Genomic DNA, 22,465 nt, shown 5'->3' on the forward strand with positions numbered 1-22,465 from the left:
CAGACCCACTGCCCAACCTTCTCCCCATAAGCTTTGATGTCCTGGCTAATCAAGAACCTACTTGTATTTCTTCCAATCTAGTGTACTACATTGAATTCTCCTAATATGAATCAGAATCAAAATCAGGATTTATTGTCATGAACAAGTTATGAAATTCTGTGTTTTATCGCAGCATCTTAGTCCAAACATCCATATTATAACCATCTTATGACATTACTATAAAAATAAAATAATAATAATACTGCACAAAAAGTAAGGCAGGGTCTTGGGTTCATTGATTATTCAGGAATCTGATGGCAGTGGGGAAGAAGCTGTCCTTGTGCTCGTCTTTAGGCTCCTCCACCTTTTCCCCAATGGTAGCAGAGTGAAGAGGTCATGGCTGGGCAGTGGGAGTCTTTGAGGATAGAGGCTGCTTTTTTATAACATGTCTTCGATGGAATGGTTTGGTGCCTGTGATGTTGCAGGTTGAGTTAACAACCTCTAGAGTTTATTCTTGTCCTGAGAGTTGGTTCCTCCATGCCAGGCAGAGAAGCAACCAGCCGGAGTGCTCTCTACACTGCACCTGTAGAAGTTTACGAGAGTCTTCGGTGACATACCGAACCTCCTCAGTCACCTCACAAAGTCTAGCTCCTGGTGAGACTTCTTTGTGATTGCCATAATGTGGAGGCTCCAGGACAGGTCCTTGAATTTGAAGTTCTTGAGCCTCCTCATGACTGAGCCCTCGATGAGGACTAGGTCATGTTCCCCCAACTTCTTCCTGAAGTGTGTAATCTTGTGTCATTGAAGTTATCAAACACAAGTTCCTGACCAGTTGGCAGATCACTTCCTCTCTTTCTGCAAACATTAGCCAAACTTAAAATTTGATCACTTTGCCTTTTTGGCCTGATATTGTGTTACCAATAAAGATCACAATAAACCAAGGGAACTGTATCTATTCTTTGGATTGAGAACATAATAATTTCCAACTCAACCTTGAATTCAATGATGTCAAGTAACCAGCTAATGCATCTTGTATTTCCAGAATTCACATTTTATTTCCTGTCTTTGGGTAAGTTCCCTCGTCTCCTTTTACAACTCTACAGGTGTAGTTTCTTGTTACTTGTTAGCATTTGCCACTCTCTCTCAAGTGCTTGCTCCATGAAGAATGTTCCCTCCAACCCTCTGCCAATAGACCTACCCTTTTATAGTTAAATAAGAAAGTCTGCAGATGCTGGGATCGAGTGCAATGCACAAATGCGCGAGAGAAACTCAGCAGGTGCTGCAGCATCCATAGGAAGTAAAGGGTAACCAGTGTTCCGAAAGATATTCAGAGTTTGGATTTATTGACATCACATTCAACGCTGAGATTCTTTTGTCCTGTGGGCGAGGCAGAATTACCACTTATTGGTAGTGCAAAAAAAACTGTACTCGACATACATATGTAAACAAATAACAAAATGTAAACAACACAGAGAGAGAATAAATTGTAAAAGTAAGAGCCCTTAAGTAAGTCCCTGATTGAGTTGGTTCTTGAGGTATCTGCTGGTGGAGGGGTAGCAGCTGTCCCAGAACCTGGTGGAGCGAGTATTGGGGCACCGATACCTTTATCCTGATGGTAGCAGCAAGAGCAGAGCATGTGCTGGATGAGGCGGATTCTTGATGATTGCTGCTACTCTCCAATGGCAGCATTCCCTTTAGATGTTCTCACTAGTGGAGAGGGTCTTGCCTTTGCTGTCCTGGGCTGTGTCCACTACCTTTTTTTCAGGACTCTACGTTCGGGATGCTTTACATCCTATGGTTGCGGTGAGACCTGCTGAGTTTCTCCAGCACATTTGTGCGCCTTGCATTTCCATTTTATACTCTGCTCCGTCCTCCTTTCTCAGCGATTCTTAACGTGATTTATCCCTCCCTTTTCCCAGTTCCGACACAAGGTCATCATTCTGAAATATTATCGGTTCCTTACCTGACAAACTCACCTTTTCATCACTGAACAGTATTTTGCTCCCAGTTTGTTTTGAGGCAGTTGGACATTGTGACAGAGGTACATTTTGTGATGGTCACCCTGCCTCAGAGAATTGAAATCGGTGTGTGTGAAGGATGCAAATTATATGTCCCCAATGCAATGAACTGGCACATCGGTCAGTTATTTGAAATATTGCCAATTCTGATTGAAGAACCACAAGCTGAAACATTAACTCTGTGTCTCCCTACACAGATGGTGTCTGACCTAATGAATATTCCTAGCATTTTCTGAGTTTATTTCAGGTTTCCAGCATATATAAATCTTTGGCTTTTTCACTGTAAAAAAAAGGGTTACTGTTTCACTGTGAGTCATTGTGACTTGAACACATTCTTGACAGAGAGTTTTGGTTCATAAACCTCGACCATTCTTCTTCTCCCTCCGATCAAGTCATGTCAAGTCAGGTTTATCATTATCTAATTGCATAAGTACAACCTGACGAAACACACAGACGCACAACTAGAGATAACACGAACAGTACGCAGACAAACAATACATTTGCAGGACAAGCATTCATATATACAAATAAATAATAAATATTGTTTCATGAATATGGGAATCTGATGTTGCTCCAACTGTTAGAATTCCATCATATGCAGTGTGCCTGTGTGCCTCTCTTGAATAAATTTCAGTTCTGTAAACTCTCTTGACCTTAATCTAGGGGCATCAAGAATACACCATGCAGCTGAAATGGGAAATCTCCCATTTCCCACCTTCTCCGCGTTCTCCCGTTCAACATCCACCTGCCAATGTTAGCTTGAAGAATTCTAATTTTTTTTTCACTTTAAATGTTGGCCTGATCTTTACAATGAATGTGTTCTGTATGACCAGGTGTTCCAATGGATTTGACCGTCATCGACAAGATTGGGTGGATAATGGCTGTCCTGATCAGGTGCGTGGGTCTGAATAGAGTTGTGATAAGTAATAAAGCAATCTTAAAATTGTCATCGAATTTTGTTGTATTCTTCACTTCATTAAATTATCTTCATGAAAAGCATTGACTGTGACATTACTAACCACGATAATGGCATCAAGGCGAAAAGATGGATGTTTTTTAGCTGTAAGATGAGGCCAAGGTAATCCTATCAGACAATTTTGCCCAGTGTTACCTTGTGATAAATGTTGTGTCCAGTGATAATTCTGTAGACTTAATAATGATTCAGGATCATTGCTACATGGGCTAATTGTTTTCAACACTCTGCTGGAGCTAAAGTCTTTTCTTTCTACTAGTCTGACGATAAGACCTGTGATGTCTCGCCTGGAGAAATGACTCGAGCTTCTTCAGCGACAGCCACAAGCATTACAACATCAACAACAAAGCCCAAAAGCCTAAGCACCACATTCACTGCTATCACATCTGGCCTTCCCACTTCCAGCTTAACCACAGAAGGTATGTGAACTGCACTCCAGTCATAGAATCTAATTTTATTTCTAAAACCTAAATGATTGTCTTAATGAAATTAAAAGAAATATATGAAGAAACTCAGAAGGTCAAACAGTGTATTTTGTGTAGCAAAAGATAAAGATACATATCCAAAGTTTCAAGCCTGAGTCGACCATCCAAGGCAGGGAGCTGAATAAAATGGTGGGGGGAGGAGCAATGAGAGGAGAACAGGCAAGAGGTTGAGGGAGGGAGGGAACAAAAGCAAATGGGGGGGTGGGGGATGGCTCTGTGAATGGAGAGGGAAGGGGATGGAGACCTGGTGGGATAGCAAAGAGAGGGAGAATGGGGAGTGGTCTAGCAGAAACCAGAGAAGTTGAAGTTAATGCCATCCGGTTCGAGAGCACCAAGACGGAATTGTACTGACAATAACCACAACAGCAGTGCGAGTATAAGACAGCTTTAATAAACTAATATGTACACTCAGAGTCTTGTCTCTCTGCAAGACACATCTGGAAGGCTGGACTGCTTTATATACAAGGTCACCGGGATGACTCCTGGCATATTACCACAGGAATATTAGGTGTCACTCTTCCACGGGTGGCCTTGGTTTGGCAGAGCACAAGGCCATGGTCCGCAATATTGGTGTGGGAGTGGGGTGCAGAATTGTTTTAATGAGTGTTACTCTACACTGTTTACTTTGGTTAGAACATATCTTGCCTTCACAAAATGTCAAGCCAAAATTCGAGTTTTCCATTTTAAGTCACAGTCAAACTGTATGGGATCACCGCACAAAGTTAGTCACAACCCTTCAGATGTCAGTCAGTGGAAGTTATGGTGAAAATGACAAATGAATTTCCATCTTCGAATTCACAAATGAGCCAATTTCTCTCTGCAAGTTCTTGGACAGCATTCAAATTCTGGCAAAAGGAACATTGAATGAATTATAAAATGATGATGTGCATTTACCAAATTGTATTTTTCACGGGCAGTGGGTAAAATCAACAGCAGTGAAATCTGAAGCAAACACTTCCTCTTTGAATGATAATTGTAATTTTTTTTTCATGACTAAGAAGACTTTAGGCTGGAAAATTTGATCTATATCAACTATTGAGGAAAAAAAAAGATTTTATTTTGGTTTGCAATTGATGTCCTTCTCAGAGATCTCTGCTTCTATGCTGTTTTTTTTTTAACACTTTCAATAAAAGCTCTGATAGCTCCAAGGAGGATGTTGCATTTAACAACACAGAAGGACCATCACAGCACTCTCATTCCCACCCTTTGTTCCAATAAGGAAGATATTTATTGACTGAAGTTGCATGAAGATACATGATTTGAATCAAAAATAATTAAAATAGATCAGACGGAGTGTTGGCTTCCCATCTTATGTACCTTCTTGTCCACAACTCATTCAGTTGACAGTAAATACATAGAAGGTATGTCGCTTGACTTACTAAATGCCCTGCTGGTTAAGTGTCTTTGACAGGAAGAGCACTTTCTCCGCAAGAATCCCACAGTTGTCTTTTCTTTGTTTTCATGCATTTGCCTTCTCAATGTTCAACCTGTTCTTAAGTATGTCTTCCAAGCAGAAATCACCTAATGATCTTCAGATGGCACTGTTTAGTATTTAGTACTGGAGCCAAATATGAAGAGGCTGTGAGTATTAAGCACAGTCTATACTTCAATCCAAAATCTGTTTAACTGCACTCCAAACACAAATAGGTCCGGCTGATCTTCACTTTGTCTCTTCACTCCATTCCGCTCCTTTCTGTGGGGATCTAACACAACTGTACATTTGATAGTACATAGTCCTAGTCCATGATGATTTTGAGGGATCAGAATTGTGTTTCCATTCTGCTCAGTTGAGTCCAGGGACAGTATCGAGAAAATTTTGACAAGAACTTAGGAGAATAAGCGGGAGGCTTTTAAAAGAGAGATAGGGAGAGTTCAGGGGCAGAGTGCTGGCAGGCAAGGCTGGTAAGATTAGGGACCCCTGGATGTCCATAAATATTGAGGATCCAGTCAAGAAGGAGAAGGTAGGTGATGGTCTTCGACAAGTGAGTTGAAGAGAATCCTTTGAGGCATATCGAGGATGTAGGAGTTCAGTTAAAAGTGATATCAGTAGGGCAAAGTGGAGGTATGTGATGGCTCTGGTGGAGAGGGTTAAGGAGAATACTAAGAGATTCTACAAGTACCATATACACTCATGTCATGGTTAATACCGTGTAATAGTTTAACTCCCCCCCTCCCCTCACCCATTATTCTTGGCCCAAAAATCTGGTGTTTGAGTATGAACATGTCCACCTGCTCATCTGAGCTCCCACACCCTGATAATGGACCCCTCACCCTGGCTTCCCACCCACCAGAGCTCCCGGTGCCCCAACCAAGGACTTACCACTGGTCCCATCTATCTGAAAAAGTGGTCCATAAAATTCAATGATTACATGGTATATTAAGGGAAAAAGAATAACTAGGCAGTGATTAGGGTCCACAAGAGATAAATGGAACCAAACAAGCTTTTCTCATCTATATTTGCTGTGGAGAAAGACTTGGAGGCTCTAGAACTTGGGAAAATAAATAATGATGTCTTGAAGAGAACAGATGTAAAGGTGCTGGAGACCCTAAAATCCTGAAATGTAAATAATCCTTCGGGCCATATCCAAGGTCCTTGTGGGAAGGGATGGAAGAAATTGCAGGAGCCCAAGCAGAGATATTTATATCACCACTAGGCATGGATGAGGGGTGTAAGATTGAAGGTTGCCTAAGGTTGTGCCTTTATTGAAGAAACACTGGAAGGACGTCAGGGAATTACATTTGCTCATCAATGCTACTCTGATAAATCTCCAACAATTTCTTCTAAACTGAGTGTTTTACGGTTTCTGATTGTAAGTGGCCATACTTTGACATTTAGTTGTATTTTCAGCTAATTATAACAAAGTTATCAAGAATAGCAAATATTTAGGATAAGGTAACATTTTATTGGTTGTATCTTTTGAAAATGTGTATCAATAACTCTGAGGACCGCTGCTTTGAGTTTTAATTTTTGTACTGCTCCATGTTGTATTATCCAAGTCAAATGCAAGTCATTGCTAATTCTCTTAAAATGCATCATTTTAATTCTCTTACAGATGATACAAAGATTGCTCTGCATCTGAGGGACAATGGAGGTAAGTGTTATATTTTTATGAATGTGTGTGTTCATTTTTTATACTGCATCAATTTATAGTATCCTGTGGCACTTAGCCATAACTTCAGTATGATTTGATGACAAATCACACTGTTTGTACACATTTATTTTTTCCAAATATATATGATACTTTACAAGATATATCTCCTTGTTTCACCTTTGCCAGGACTCAATCTATTACTGCAATAATAACTGAATTCATAATAAACACTGATGCCCATATTTGATTCACGGTGTTCATACGGTTTATGATAATTACACATTGAATAGATTGGATCTGAATATATCAAAATAGTTTTATTGATTGTTTTAATTTTGTATATCTTTGTGTATAGTATCATTTCTGCAGTATTAGTACAAGGGCGATTAAGAAGACAAACAACATGTTGACTTGTGTTACAATTGTAAATTTGTCGATCCAATTCCACTCAGACCAACTCACAACCACAGTGAGTTTGACCGAATTCTTATCAAATACTCAAAAGGACAATTTTCCTGGGAAAACACCAAAGCCCACCCAACGATCGTCCAACTACTTATGATCTTAACCAACTCGTTATGATCTTAACCACCTGTGTCACCACTTTCAAGGAATTTGCCAACTGTATTTCCAAATCCCTCTGTTATACCACACTTCAGAGTCCCCTACTGCTTGCAATGTACGTCCTACCCTGGTGTGTCCTCCCAACGTACAAATCCTCAACTTTGTCCAAATTAAATTCCATCTGCCATTTTGTAGTACATTTTTTCTAGCTGGTCCAGATTTCGGTGCAAGCTTTGAAAGCCTTCCTCTCACTTCACTCCACCCCCAATCTTCATGTCATCTGCAAATTTTCTAATCCAATTTACCACATGATCAGCAATCAACAAACTCAGCATTGATCCCTGAGATCTCATCCACCACCACTCTCTGGCCTCTCCTGCAAAGCCAATGTCTAATCCAACTTATTTCCTGAATACCAAGCAACTTAACATTCTTGACCAACATCCCATGTGGGACCTTGTCCATTATATCACTGACTCAAGGAGAATTTTACATGGGCACTGTAACACTGTTAGTCTTTCCCAAAGATATTGATGATTGCCCCATTTTCCATTCAAATTTAGTCTTATTGATCTTGTGGAGCATTCAACTGATTCAACCAAACTCATTGCATGGAATACAGAGCAATACAGCGCAGGACCGACTTTTTTGCGCTGAACAAGATGCTGAAATTAAATTAGAAGTCCACTACTTGCATGTGGTATATCTCCTTCTCTTTCTTGCACATTTTATCTGCTTCACCATGACCCCTGGCAGCCTGTTCCAGGCACCAGCCACTCACTGTCGAAGAAAAACTTTCCCCACACTTGCCCCCCCCCCCCACTTTATGTGCAAGTCCTCTCTTGCTTGCCATTTTGTCTCTCCTATCCATGCCTCTCATCACTTTATAAACATCTATAGGTCATCCCTCAGCCTCTGATGCTCTTGAGAAATCAACCACATTTATCCAATCTCTCTCCATTGTTCTTGGCTATGTCCTGGTAAACTCTTCTATACTCCTTGCAAAGCCCATACATCCTTCCTGTTATGTGGATGACCATAATTGCACCCAACACTCCAAGGGTGGTAAAACCAAAGTTTCATTTGGCTGCAATGTGATATTCTTACTCTATGATCAATGCACCATCCAATGAAAGGAATCATGTCCTATGCCTTCTTAACCACTTTATCTACCTGCTTGATCACATTCAAGGAATTATGGACCTGGACTCCTGTAACTAAAAGAGCCACAGATTCTTTTTATCAGAGACAAACAAGACTGAGACTTATTGCTCATCCTTGATTTTCTGAGGAGACATTTGAAACAACCGAGTAGCTGCTCCAGTCCCTTGAGAGCACAACATGGATTCATGATGGAAAATCTCTTCCGCACTGAACCTGTTGAGCTTTTACAGCAATGAAAATTGTATCATGCTGAATTGGTATTGATTTCCTTTCTTATAAAGTGAATTGTACAGGGTTGAGCCAGTTGCGCTGGGCTTCACATGGAGCAGGTGCAGGGCAAGTGTGGAGCCCTGCGCATTGTCTTTCAGAGTCTTTTTTTTAACCTCTTCTGGCCCAGTGTGTGTGGCCTGACCTCAGCTTCAATCCTTGAGCTGCTATTGATATTTGTGGCATACACACCAGCCTACAAATCTATCAAAAAAAAAAGCTCATCTTCATTAAAATCTCAAAAACTTGATATGGGAACAAATAATTACGTGCACTTTGCAATAGAATCTTTCAGCAGACAGATCTTTAAAAGAACAGTGCAGCACAGAACAGGCTCTGCCGCCCACGATGTTATGCTGACTGATGTACACCTACCTGCATCAATCTAACCCTTCCGAACCTCACAGCCCATGACCCTCTATTTTTTCTTACCCCCCATGTGCCTGTCTAATGCCAGACTCCACCACCATCCTTACAATGAATTCCAGGTACCCAAAACTCTCTGGGTTCAAGAACAAAGACATCTCCCTAAAAAAAAATTCCACTCACCTTAAACAGATGTTCTCTGGTGTTTGCTGTTGCCGTCCTTCTATAACTTGTAGGAGAAAGAGCAAAATTGCAAATATGAGAGGGAGAAAACAGCTGCACATTTCAAGGAAGGGGCACCTGGAAGTCATCCTTCCTTTCGTTTTGCATTGATATCTATTCTGCCTCATTTTAAGCACCCTTTACTTCTCATTTGTAACTTGAAATAAGATAAATCTGAATATGACTATACTGTTGAAACACTGGCCCTTTGGAAGCGGGTCACTGCTTTGAACAGAGTAAGGAGAGGTATATCATGGTCACAAAGTTACCACTGATACAAGATTTGAACATGAAAGTGGTTCACCAGCCAGCAAATGCAGCAATGCACCTTGTCATGGATTGTTTCACTCCATAGCTTGCAGGAAAATACAATTTTTATTGCATATTGTCCACTTCCAAATAAGGTAGTATCTTGTTGTTTACTTCTAGGATTACTGTTGTACTTTCCAGGTCAGCCTGGTTACTTGAGTCTTTCAAATTGATCTGATTTTCTCCAAGACTCTCTGGAGAGGAAAAAAAAGAGAAGAAAAATGCAAAAGAAAGGACTTATTTTCCTCAACTCGACAGAATTATTTTTCCTCAGTAAAGAAAATCGTATTTAAAAGATCCTTTGATCTTTTGAAATGTATTTCCATGAGCATTTCAAGCAAAATGGAGTTCTAGTTGTTTAATCTAGCTCCAGAAATGTTTTTATTTACCCAGTGGGTGTTGAAAACATGACTGGGAATGCTGACTTTGAAGGGCTTGCAAAGTATTCATGTCTGAAGATATCAGCCTGGTATAAAGGTGTATGATCTTCCCTTTAATCATAGGATTATGGGTAATAACCCCCACATCAATGGCTTGAATACAAACCTACAAACCTAAAGGGGGTGTTATGCTGTTGAAGGTGACATTTATAGATGAAATGCATATCTACAATCATAGATGGATAGAAAACATCAGAGAATAAAATTCTGGAAAGGCATGCAAAAGAAGCCATTGAGATCATTTGTGTCGTATCCAAAGGTTAAATCTATAGAGCTTGTCCGAAAGATTTTTTTTAAATATCGCATATTTACTGCAGAATATATCTTAAAAGTAGTTAAAAAGTTTACTGCTGTCCCTAAATTTACTCAGATTATATTATAATGAAATATTAATATTGGGTTCAAGTGGCCTCATCAGCAACAATAATGAGTCAACCACAGAAAAGAGATGCAAAATCTGTGGTATGGTGCCAGAATTATAACCTGAGTCTCATCGTGGACAAGACAAAGGAGATGATCATGGTCTTCAGGAGGACTAGGACCAACTACCCTCTATTGCGCATTAATAATTCGGTGGTGGAGGGAGTAAAGAGCACCAAGTTCCTCAGAGTCTGCTAAACAAGTGACCTATCCTGGATACACAACATCTTATTTGTCAAGAAGCTGCCATAGTGACTGCACTTCCTGCATAAACTGAGGTGGGCAAGCCTATCAACAATCCTATCAACTTTCTCAATGGAGAGCATCCTGGCCGGCTGCATCACAGTGTGGTACAGTTGCTGAAGAACATTGGATCGGAGGTCAATCCACAGTATCATAAGAATTGTGGGAAGGATCACTGGAGGCTCACTCCCTCCCTGCCCCCCCCACCCCACCGATGTGATCTACCGGCTTTGTTGTCTGAAGAAGGTGCGCAAAATCATGGACCCCTTCCACCCTGCACGCAGCATCTTTCAGCTGCTCTCATTGGGAAAGGGATACAAGAGTATCAGAGCCAGAACCATCATGAGAACAGCTTCTTTCCACAGATCAAAGGAACTGCTCACACTAACCATCCAAAACTCTTCTATTTATTAAAAAAATATTTATATATGTACTAGCAGGATACTCAGTGTTGCCCAGGAAATAAAACACTCAGTTGTTAACTACATAGTTGAAACAAAATACCCAAAAAACTTTAATATTTCTATATAAATATATTTTTTTCTGTTTCCTGCTGCCTTCCCCCTGCCTGCCTGGAGGCCTGAGCTCAGAGACGGGCGTATCACTGCTGCTCTGTTTCCTGCTGCCTGCTCCTTGCATGTCTGGAAGCATCAACAGTGAAATGAGACTGATGCTCCTCTGCTGTCTTGCTTTCTCCTTTGTCTTACTCCCTGGGTTTATGAAGGGCTTCAGCCAATATTGCATCACTTTTTTGGGCACATATTGAACTGGTTTCGGTTTCTGAATGTGCATTGAATGAGGTGCCCCTGGTGCAAGTTCATTTTTTTTGGAACTTTTGAACTTCATGTGACCTTAAAAGTTAAAATCAATGTGGTCATGAAATTCAGCATCAAATGTTACCACAATTATAGTAAACAATAATGCAAGTCATTGCTAGTAAATACTTGTGTAATAAACAGTAATGCATGTTAGTGCAAGCTGGTAAAAAAAAGAACTTTATATGACCTTAAAGGTTAAAATCAATGTGATAATGAAATTCAGCATCAAATGTTATCCCTACAGAACCTACTTGGACATTTCTAGAGTGTTCCATATTGATTTGCATGGAAAACAGACAAACAGACATACATGCACAAATATATTATCAAATAAACACACACACACACATACACACAATATATGTGTGTGTATGTTTATAAACAGTATTATATATGTATAATACACTGCAACACACTATATATATGTGTGCATGTGTATATAAACAATGTTTGTATGTGTGTTATCTTTGGTTTGTGTCTGCCTGTTTTACACCAAGGACCGGAGAATGTTGTTTCATCGGGTGGTACTTGTATATTCAAAGGATATTAAACTTGAACTGGAGATGCTGGAGAACTGAAAATCAATAATTTCTGAAAGTGCACAGCAGGCAAAGAGTAGAGAGAGAAACAGAGTTCATGTTTCAAGTCTAATACACAAAAGTGCTAGAGAAACTCAGCAGGTCCCATAGCGTCCAGAGGAGGCAAAGATATATCACTAACATTTCAGGCCTGAGCTCTATGTTCATCAGCATTCTTGTATGTTTATTACAAATGTATTTTTTGTTTCCTCTCATGTTAATGATGCACCATCAGGATTGTTCAGGGTAATATCGTCAATTCACCATTGTTCATAAATTATAATTATTAAATGGAAATAGTCTTGCATGAGCTGGAAGGCAAGAAATAAATATTGGCTGACATAGAGTAAATCACATTTTGGGCAGATCATTTTAATTCCTAGGACCTCATTTGCATTTTGCTAAACAACTCACTGCCCGAAACCATGAAAGAAGGCATGCAGCCAGCTTCAAACTGGTTAGTAATTGTGCAGATGTAAATCACCCACTGGAAGTGCTGTAAGGGGTTCAATTTCTGCAAGAAGGGATCCTTGACTTTCTCATTGGAAGACCACAGTCGGTACAAATTGGAAGCAACGTCTCCTCCTCACTGATTATCAACACAGGCGCACCCCAAGGATGCATGCTTAGCCCATTGCTCTACACATTATACACCCACGACTATGTATCCAGGCACAATTCCAAAGCTATCTACAAGTATGTTGATGACACCACAGTTGTCGGCAGAATCATAAATGGCAATGAGGAAGCGTACAAGAGGGAGCTAGATCAGCTGATTGAGTCGTGTCACATCAACAAACTTTATGTCCAACACCAGCAAAACCAAGGAGATGATGATGGACTTCAGGAGGAAGTCAGGGGAACACAACTCAGTCCTCATCAAGGGCTCAGTAGTGGAGAGGGTGAAGAACTTCAAATCACTGGGTGTCAACATCTCTGAGGATCTGTCTTAGAGCCTCAATGTTGTTGCAATCATGAAGAAGGCTAGCCAGCAGCTATACTTCGTAAGGTGCTTGAGGAGATTCGGTCTGTCAATGAAGGCTCTCGAAAACCTCTTCAGTTGTACTGTGGAGAGCATTCTGGCTGGTTGCATCACTGTCTGGTGTGGAGGCACCAAATCTCAAGACAAGAATAAACTCCAGAGGTTGTTAACTCGGCCTGTGACATCACAGGCGCCAGACTTCACTCTATTGAGGGCATCGACCTGAGACAGTTCCTTAAAAAAGCAGCCTCTATCCTCAAGGTCCCCCACCACCCAGGCCATGTCCTCTTAATCTGCTACCATTAGGAAAAGGTACAGGAGCCTAAAGACGAGCACTCAGCAGCACAGGGACAGCTTCTTCCCCACTGCCATCACATTCCTGAATGATCAATGAACCAAAGACACTGCCTTACTTTTCATGCAGTATTTTTTTTAATGTATATTATTGTTGTAAGATGGTTCATGCACAGTTTGAGGCGTTATCAGCCCACTGGCAGTGGTCAATGTGGCAGGCACCAAGAGATTTCTTTAGGCAGTCCTTGTACCTTTTCTTTGGTGCACCTCTGTCACGGTGGCCAGTGGAGAGCTCGCCATATAACACGATCTTGGGAAGGCGATGGTCCTCCATTCTGGAGACGTGACCCATCCAGCGCAGCTGGATCTTCAGCAGTGTGGACTCGATGCTGTCGACCTCTGCCATCTCGAGTACTTCGACGTTAGGGATGAAAGCGCTCCAATGGATGTTGAGGATGGAGCGGAGACAACGCTGGTGGAAGCGTTCTAGGAGCCGTAGGTGGTGCCGGTAGAGGACCCATGATTCGGAGCCGAACAGGAGTGTGGGTATGACAACGGCTCTGTATACGCTTATCTTTGTGAGGTTTTTCAGTTGGTTGTTTTTCCAGACTCTTTTGTGTAGTTTGGCGGGCAGCAACCTCCTTTGAAAAAGACCGCAGAGCCCACCTCACTGACAAAAGGCAAAGGAGGAAAAACCCAACACCCAACCCCAACCAACCAATTTTCCCCTGCAACCGCTGCAACCGTGTCTGCCTGTCCCGCATCGGACTTGTCAGCCACAAACGAGCCTGCAGCTGACGTGGACTTTTTACCCCCTCCATAAATCTTCGTCCGCGAAGCCAAGCCAAAGAGAAAGAAGATGGTTCATAATATGATGCTGCCACAAAACACTGAATTTCGTGACTTGTTCATGACAATAAATTCTGATTCTGATTGAGGCAAGTTATGAGCAGGAAGGTGATAAATTCACACCATTGCGCTTGCAGACCTATCGCACAACCATTGTTTTGTGGCAATTACATTTGAAAATATATTGCTGGTGGTCCAGTAGAATCTAATAATTTGGTTCATTGGTTATGAAAGATGACTGGAGTATGTATCTGGAAGGCAATAGAATTGATTCACTCAATAAAAGAGCCCATACTAATCCTCAGGAATAAAGCCTTTCAGAAATGCTAAAACATTGAGTTACTCTGTCATAAATAAAGTTTTCATGGAATGAACTATTGACTCTGCAATTATCTATGATGGATATTCAACATACTTCCAAGTTCATCGATGCACTGTTGAATCACATGCAGTAATTATTCATAGACTTGAGTAATTCAAATTGGTTCTATGAATCAGCTGGAACATTGATTTAGCTGCTTTGGGCCAACATTTAAATAATAGTTGTTTTGAGAGAGAGTGGGAAAAACTGCATATTCAATGTTCCAATTTTTTTGTTGATTGTTCTGTGATAAAATTCTGTCAGTTAGAGTTCTGCTGGACTCTTATGGACTCAAGTGTCCAAAATGTTGGAGTCTCTATAATTACCCTTCTGCTTCATGAGCTTTGGTCTAGTAGTAACTCAGTTTTAACATCTCCTCTTTTTCTCTGTTGCCTCTTTCAACACTTCAACCTCTGAGATCTCTCCACGAGTCCAATTTGGCCTATTGTGTAATTCTTACAAATGTTATTCATTTCACCCACCAGTTGAGTCTAAACCTTTCAAATTGTTTTTCCAAACCTTTCCTCCCCCCCCCCCACCCCCATCTATTCCCCCCCCCCCTCTTTAAGATGCCACAGTCTGGTTATTGCATCTGATCACTTTTTTTTCCCCGCATCTGAAGATCCAGTAAGAATTTTCATGTTACACAATGGTGACTGCAATATTTATTGAGGTGAATTAAAGTCATGCCAGAAATTGGACTTAGCTGTTTTGCCATGCTTATTGCTTGTAACAAAACCAGTTGTGGCTGTTCAGATTATGTCGTTATTGTTGCAATTGTACAGGGTGTTGGTGAGGCCACACCTGGAATATAGCACATTGCCATTAATCCCCTTATCTAAGAAAAAAATTATTAGAGGCTATCTCTTTGGCTTGGCTTTGCGAACGAAGATTTATGGAGGGGTAATGTCCACGTCAACTGCAGGCTCGTTTGTGGCTGACAAGTCCGATGCGGGACAGGCAGACACGGTTGCAGCGGTTGCAGGGGAAAATTGGTTGGTTGGGGTTGGGTGTTGGGTTTTTCCTCCTTTGCCTTTTGTCAGTGAGGTGGGCTCTGTGGTCTTCTTCAAAGGAGGTTGCTGCCCGCCGAACTGTGAGGCGTCAAGATGCACGGTTTGAGGCGATATCAGCCCACTGGCGGTGGTCAATGTGGCAGGCACCAAGAGATTTCTTTAGGCAGTCCTTGTACCTTTTCTTTGGTGCACCTCTGTCACGGTGGCCAGTGGAGAGCTCACCATATAACACGATCTTGGGAAGGCGATGGTCCTCCATTCTGGAGACGTGACCAACCCAGTGCAGCTGGATCTTCAGCAGCGTGGACTCGATGCTGTTGAACTCTGCCATCTCGAGTACTTCGACGTTAGGGATGAAAGCGCTCCAATGAATGTTGAGGATGGAGCGGAGACAACGCTGGTGGAAGCATTCTAGGAGCCGTAGGTGATGCCGGTAGAGGACCCATGATTCGGAGCTGAACAGGAGTGTGGGTATGACAACGGCTCTGTATACACTAATCTTTGTGAGGTTTTTCAGTTGGTTGTTTTTCCAGACTGTTTTGTGTAGTCTGCCTTGGCGAGTCTGTTGTCTATCTCGTTGTCAATCCTTGCATCCGATGAAATGGTGCAGCCGAGATAGGTAAACTGGTTGACCGTTTTGAGTTTTGTGTGCCCGATGGAGATGTGGGGGTACTGGTAGTCATGGTGGGGAGCTGGCTGATGGAGGACCTCAGTTTTCTTCAGGCTGACTTCCATGCCAAACATTTTGGCAGTTTCCGCAAAGCAGGACGTCAAGCGCTGAAGAGCTGGCTCTGAATGGGCAACTAAAGCAGCATCGTCTGCAAAGAGCAGTTCATGGACAAGTTGCTCTTGTGTCTTGGAACTCATCCGTGAATTTAGAGGCTTAAAAAAAGGAGATTCACCATGCTAATCATTGGGGTGAGATGGTTGTCCTATCAAGAAAGATTAAATAATTTCAAAGAAAGAGGGATTACCATCCACAAACATGATTTCATAAGGGGGCTTAACAGGGTGGATGTTCAGATTGTTTTCACAAGTGGGGGATAATCACGAACAAGGGGACAAGTTTAAAAGGGACAGGTTACATAAAACAGAGGTGTGTTTAAATTTCTTCACTGAAAGGATAGTAAATCTCTGAAATTCTGTCCCTAAGGATGATGGAGGACAAATTCTTAGTTATATTTAAGGTGGAGGCAGAATGAGGAATTGAGAGTTATTAGGAACTGGAACAGAAGAGGAGTCGACAACAGCTTTGATTGCCCGCAGTCATATTGATTGGAGGGCATTCTGGCTGGTTGCATCATAATAACATAAGAAATAGGAGCAGGAGTCGGCCATCTGACCTATCGAACCTTCTCCGCCATTCAATGAGATCAAGGCTGATCTGATCATTGACTTAACGCTACCTAACTGTCTTTTCCCTATGTCCCTTAATTCCATTTTTTAGGTAAAAAAAAAATCACTGTGTGCTAATGAGGCGCCAACTCTCAGTTCAAGAACAAACTCCAGAAGGTTGTTAATTTGGCCTGTGACATCACAGGCACCAGACTTCATTCCATCGAGGGCATCTACATGAGGAGGTGTCTTAAAAAAGCAGCCTCTCTCTTCAAGGACCCTCACCATGCCCTCTTCAATCCGCTACCATCGTGAAAAAGGTACAGGAGCCTCAAGACAAACAGTCAGTGGCACAAGGACAGCTTCTTCCTTGATGCCATCAGATTCCTGAATAATCAATGAACCAAAGTCACTGCCTTACTTTTTGAGCACTATTTAAAAAAAAAACTAATATATAATATGAATGTTTGCACTACGACGCTGGCGCAAAACACTGACTTGTTCCTGACAATAAATTCTGATCCTGATTCTGAAAACTGAATGTCCAAAGGAACTGCTCACACAAACCATCCAAGACTCTCATACTCATGAAAGAATATTTAGTTATTTATTTGTATATATGAATACATCTTGTCTGTGTATTTTTTTGTCTGTATTGTGTGTTATGTCTGGCTGTGTGTCTGTGTGCTTTGAACTGAGGATCAGACACTACTATTTTCCCGGGTTGTACTTGTGCAATTAGATAAACTTGATTTGATGACTTATTCTCTCTGTGTTGCATTCTAAAACACACAACACCTGCTGTGTTTGGTGAAGCTGGAGCAGCCCCATTAAGGACTGAAACCCACTCTGCTTGATTCCTGAACAGTGGGTTAAAATCCCTCTTTAGGGCGTTCAGGATTGATGTGATGCTCCAAGGGTCAGCATAGACGTGATGGGCTTGAATGGCTGTCTGTGTAGTAAGGGATAATTCATGTTTGAAATTGGTATAGCAATGGTATTGTATTGTGCCATTTATAATTCAGTAAACTACTTGTATTTTATATTTTTATCAGAGTTAAAAAATGAAGCAGCATCCATCATCATGACTATGGATTCTCATCGCCTTATCATATATCTGACATAAATACTCAGCATATCCTCATCCTGTCCGTCTTCTGGTATTCAAAGCAAGAATTCCTCTCTCCAATTGCCATGCCTAATATAATTTACATATGCATGCCGTATATTTGAGCGTATAAGACAACCCTTGAAGGATGCAAAAAAAAGACAGAAATATAGGTCTTATAGGCCAGATACAAAAACGTGACCTTAGAATTCTACTCAAAATACCACTCGATTGGTTCCATAACCCATTCAGACCCCACCCAACATCAAATTTTTAAGCTTCTGGTATATTAGAAAGAAATTTTTATCGTAAAGAAACACATCTAAAATCCTTCAAAATCGCTTTCATGGTCATTATTCTGAGGCAAAGGACTTGGCAAGCCCACCTGGAGTTTCACTGTCAACAGGCGGGACCCAGGCTGAATCTGATTGGTCGGCTTCCACTTCATCATCTACCATCCATTGCTCTCGCGATACCAAACATTTTGAAAGATTTTATTAGTCTCTACTTTCATTTTATCCTATGCTTTGATCACAAAACCACCCAGCCCATCAAGTGTGGCAGCATGCATTGCTCCACCTTTTGTAAATGATTTTTCAGCACTCATCATCCAATTATTCCATTCTTCACGCACAGGATCTTTAAATGGCTTGTCCAAGCAGACATCTAGTGGTTGCCCTAGAGAAGTCATGGCCACACCTAACAGCTCAGTCAATGCGTCACCAGTTCAGTCAACATACGTATTTTTGGGAGGTTGTCTTATACACCCAATATATGATATTACCCTGAAATTCAAGCTGAAATTGGGGACCTCTCTTATCTGAAGGGTGTCTTCGATGGCAAAACATATGGTACTCATTCTTTTATTCCCTGGAGAACCCATTCAGGGTGTTGTGATGTGAGTATTAGATAAATTTATTCAGCGAGAAGTATTAGAATTTTTTTCCAGTATTTCAGTAGCCGGTAAAAAAATTATAGGCGTTCCACCAATGTGAAATGGAATGCTTCCTGCTGTGGTTCATATGATAACTTAAATTTCCAGGAGGAATATTACTTCCTGGAGGACCAAGGGGAGCCCCATAAGTTAGAGTGTGGAGAATGGAGGTATTGAAGTTGGCCAAGTCAGCAGCAGATTGCATTAATGAAGAGCTGAGTACACGCTGAGTTTCAATTGCTTCTTTCAAACCGGTGTTGATATGGCACTGTTGGATGTAGCCAGCATCAGATTTCATTTTATTTATGCTGGAGGGGTAAAAGGTTCATTTCAGAGCATGTACCATGGGGCTGAAATTTACTTTTAATGTTTCTTTGTGGCCTACTGATGTGATCACCAGTCAAGAGTGGTTTCTATATAATGGGCCTACTTCTCTTTATATTTTGAGTTTGCTGTTACCTCATTACCTTTGGTTAATAGTAAGTTGTTTATCTTGCTATGAATCAGAGATTCCTGAATAGCTGTAGTGTGTAGCAGCACCATTGGGTTAGAAAGTGGCTGGGATTGATAGTCACACACATCTCAAAAGTTCATTCAGGATTGTCCAGGGAGCCATGCTTCAGTTTGCCCTAAAATAAAGAATCACCAATAACTGGAAAAATCCACAGAATCACACCATGATTACAGCAGGCAAGGAGGATATTTGGCATCTCTGTTCTATTTTAGCTCTTTGCAGGAACAATCCAGCTAGTCCAACTTCCCCTTCTTCTCCTTGTGATCCCCCCCAAAAAAAACACTTGTTTCATATAGGTATCCAGCTCCCTTTGAATGCTACAGTTGAATCAGCTTCCATGATAGCCTTTCCAAATCCATCAAACACTTGGTGCTGTTACGGGTTATATTATATTTTATATTATATATAAATATGCCTTTAAAAGAGATAGAGTGTGGGGGGTTTAGTGTAGGTCATTTCACAAACAGATAGTTACACTTCACATCTCATTTAAAATTGTCATTTTAACTTTGCTGAAGGTAGCATGCAGTGTGACAGATTATGTTATGTTTTATATTGTATATAGATATGTTTTAAAGGAGAAATTGTAGGGTTTTTTTTAGTGTAGGTCTCAAACAAACACAAACACTTCACAACACAGCCCTGATTTAAAATACAGGAGCTCTGCTCAAGCCAGAAAGTCCAGGCTCCGATGGCCTTTTCACAAACTTTGAAGAATGCCTATAGAGACTTTCCAAGTCTGTGTTAATTGGACATGCTGTGGAGTAGTGGATTATTGTTTTGGAAAGCAACAGATGAATGGACTCAGAAGACTGGGTCAGGTGCCGCAGTCTGTCTGAATGCAGTTTGCTATTCTCAGAGGGTCATGTGGTTTTCTCTGAGAGAGAGAAAGGGAGAGAGAGAGAGAATTCAGTTCTACAGTTCAGCAGCAGCAGCTGGGACTGGAACAGGATAAGCTGGCAAACTTGTGGAAAAAACCCATTCTGAAGACAGGTTGTGAGTTCTTAGTTCAGCCTGGTCAAAGCTCTTGCGGTCCATACAAGAGGAGATACTTGCTATATATATTCAGCAAGATACTGAAATGACTGATTGGAGGAAATCAGTTTGTGTGTGTCCAATGAGCAACAAATCTCTCTCTGAAACCTACAAGAACCTTCCTGAGTGGTAACCATTTACCTTTAAGCACCAGAGTCTGGTGAAAATTCATAAATGTTAAATTCTGTGCACGGTATAAGGATTCCCTGATACCAGTGAACTTGGAAAAGTGAGAAGTGAATGCATGAGATAAGGGAAACAAAAAAGGAACTCTGTGGTGACCTGAAAGTAAGCAGTTATCACCTAGAAAACCCTGATGGGGCAAGTTTCTTCGGCAAGACACTGAAATGGCTGATCTGAAGGAGTCAGTTTGTGTCCAACAAGTACCAACAAGATCCATCCTGATTGGTGACCATTTACCTTTCAAGCACCAAAGCCTGGTGAAGATTCATAAATGTTAAATTCTGTGCATTGTTTTAGAATTGCCTGATACCAGTGAACTTGGAGGAGTGAGAAGTGAGATTGGACTGTGAATCAATTAACTTTTCTGAATTTATACACATATTACATGCACGTGTGCTAAGAAGTAGAAGGGGGTTAAGTTAGATTAAGTTAACAGTAACAATTTAGAGTTTGATCCTGTTTTTAATGTTTAAAGATAATTAAAAGCAACTTTTGTTTAAGTCACCATATATCTTTTTTGTGAATTTCTATTGCTGCTGGGTTTTAGGGTTCTCTGGGCCTGTCACATTAGGCACCAGTGGCTTTGCAAAAGACAATGGAACTGCTTTGAAAAGAATTTCAAAAGTAGGTGCAAATGGAGAGGTCCAGGCTCAAGTGCTGATAAAGATCTTTCAAATATTGTATTTGGAACCTTGGGCGAGGTTCTGTTTTTTTACAAGCGGTGAGAGGGGAAAGAAAACAGAATTCTTCTCTTATAGAGGGAGAGAAGACAGTTCTACAGTAGCTTTTGAGGCTGCAACATGGCAAGCTGTCAAACTTGTTGAAAACCCCATTTTGAAGATTGTGAGTTCTGAGTTCACCCTGTTGAAAACCCTTGTAGTCCTTACAAGAGGAAATGGCTGGCTAGAATGTTTCTCCTGAAATAAGGGGAACAAGAGGAACTCTGTGGTGACCTGGAAGAAGAGGTTATTATTTGGAAAACCCATGATGGGGCAAGATCCTTCAGAAAGATACTGAAATGACTGATTGGAGGAAATCAGTTTGTGTGTGTCCAATGAGCAACAAATCTCTTTCTGAAACCTACAAGAACCTTGCTGAGTGGTAACCATTAGCTTTAAGCACCAGAGCCTGGTGAAAATTCATAAATGTGCATAATACAAGAATTCCCTGATACCGGTGAACTTGGAGAAGTGAGAAGTGAATGACTGGACTATTAAAGCAAAGAATTTATCTGAACATATACACATTACATACATGTGCATTTAGAATTAGAAGGAGGTTAAGTTATGTTAAGTTTATAGTAATAAGAAAGTTTGATCTTGTTTATATGTTTAAAGAAAATTAAAAGCAACTTTTTTTGTCTTGGTGAATTTCTATAACTGCTGGATTTTGATGCTGATCTGCTCCTTTTCAGTTTGAGCATATTGCATCTCCACTTCTGTCATTGAACATGATGCATATGCAATGGGTTGCCAGTCATCATATTTTTGCAGAAGAACTGCACCGAGCCCACTATGTGATGCATCTGACGATATCTTCATGGATCTCGGAGTTTCTGAGCAGTTTCTTTAGTTCCCTCCATGACTTTTCATGTTCATGATTCTACTCCCATTCAATGTTCTTTTCTGTTTGTCTTCTCAATGGAGCCATCTTTTCTGAGAGGTTGGATAAGAATTTTCCCATATAGTTGACCATTCCATTAAACCTCTGTAAGTTATTTTTGCATTGTGGCCTTGGCATGTTCCCAATGGTGGACACCTTTCTGGGATCTGGTCTGATACCCTCACTGCCAATAATATCTTCTACAAATATTAGTTCTGTCACCCCAAGCCAAGCTGGTATTTCTTCCTATTCAGCTTCAAGTTTGCTTTCCTTGTTGCTTCCAGCACTTTCCTTAGTCTCTCCTCATGCTCCATTCT

At 41.0% G+C, this 22,465-nt stretch overlaps 1 protein-coding gene across 3 annotated transcripts in view; it reads left to right on the forward strand.

Annotated features, from left to right (window-relative positions):
- The window catches only part of LOC138751829 (plexin domain-containing protein 2-like), a 558,229-nt gene that overhangs the window by 448,899 nt on the left and 86,865 nt on the right, over positions 1–22,465 (forward strand). For all 3 annotated transcript variants that reach the window (XM_069914669.1, XM_069914668.1, XM_069914670.1), the window contains exons 10-12: positions 2,831–2,891; positions 3,230–3,389; positions 6,509–6,547. In XM_069914669.1, the coding sequence (XP_069770770.1) occupies positions 2,831–2,891; positions 3,230–3,389; positions 6,509–6,547 (260 nt within the window). The remainder of the gene's footprint in view (positions 1–2,830; positions 2,892–3,229; positions 3,390–6,508; positions 6,548–22,465) is intronic.

The sequence above is a fragment of the Narcine bancroftii genome, chromosome 1 (genome assembly GCF_036971445.1).
Source record: "Narcine bancroftii isolate sNarBan1 chromosome 1, sNarBan1.hap1, whole genome shotgun sequence".
NCBI classification, from domain to species: domain Eukaryota; kingdom Metazoa; phylum Chordata; class Chondrichthyes; order Torpediniformes; family Narcinidae; genus Narcine; species Narcine bancroftii.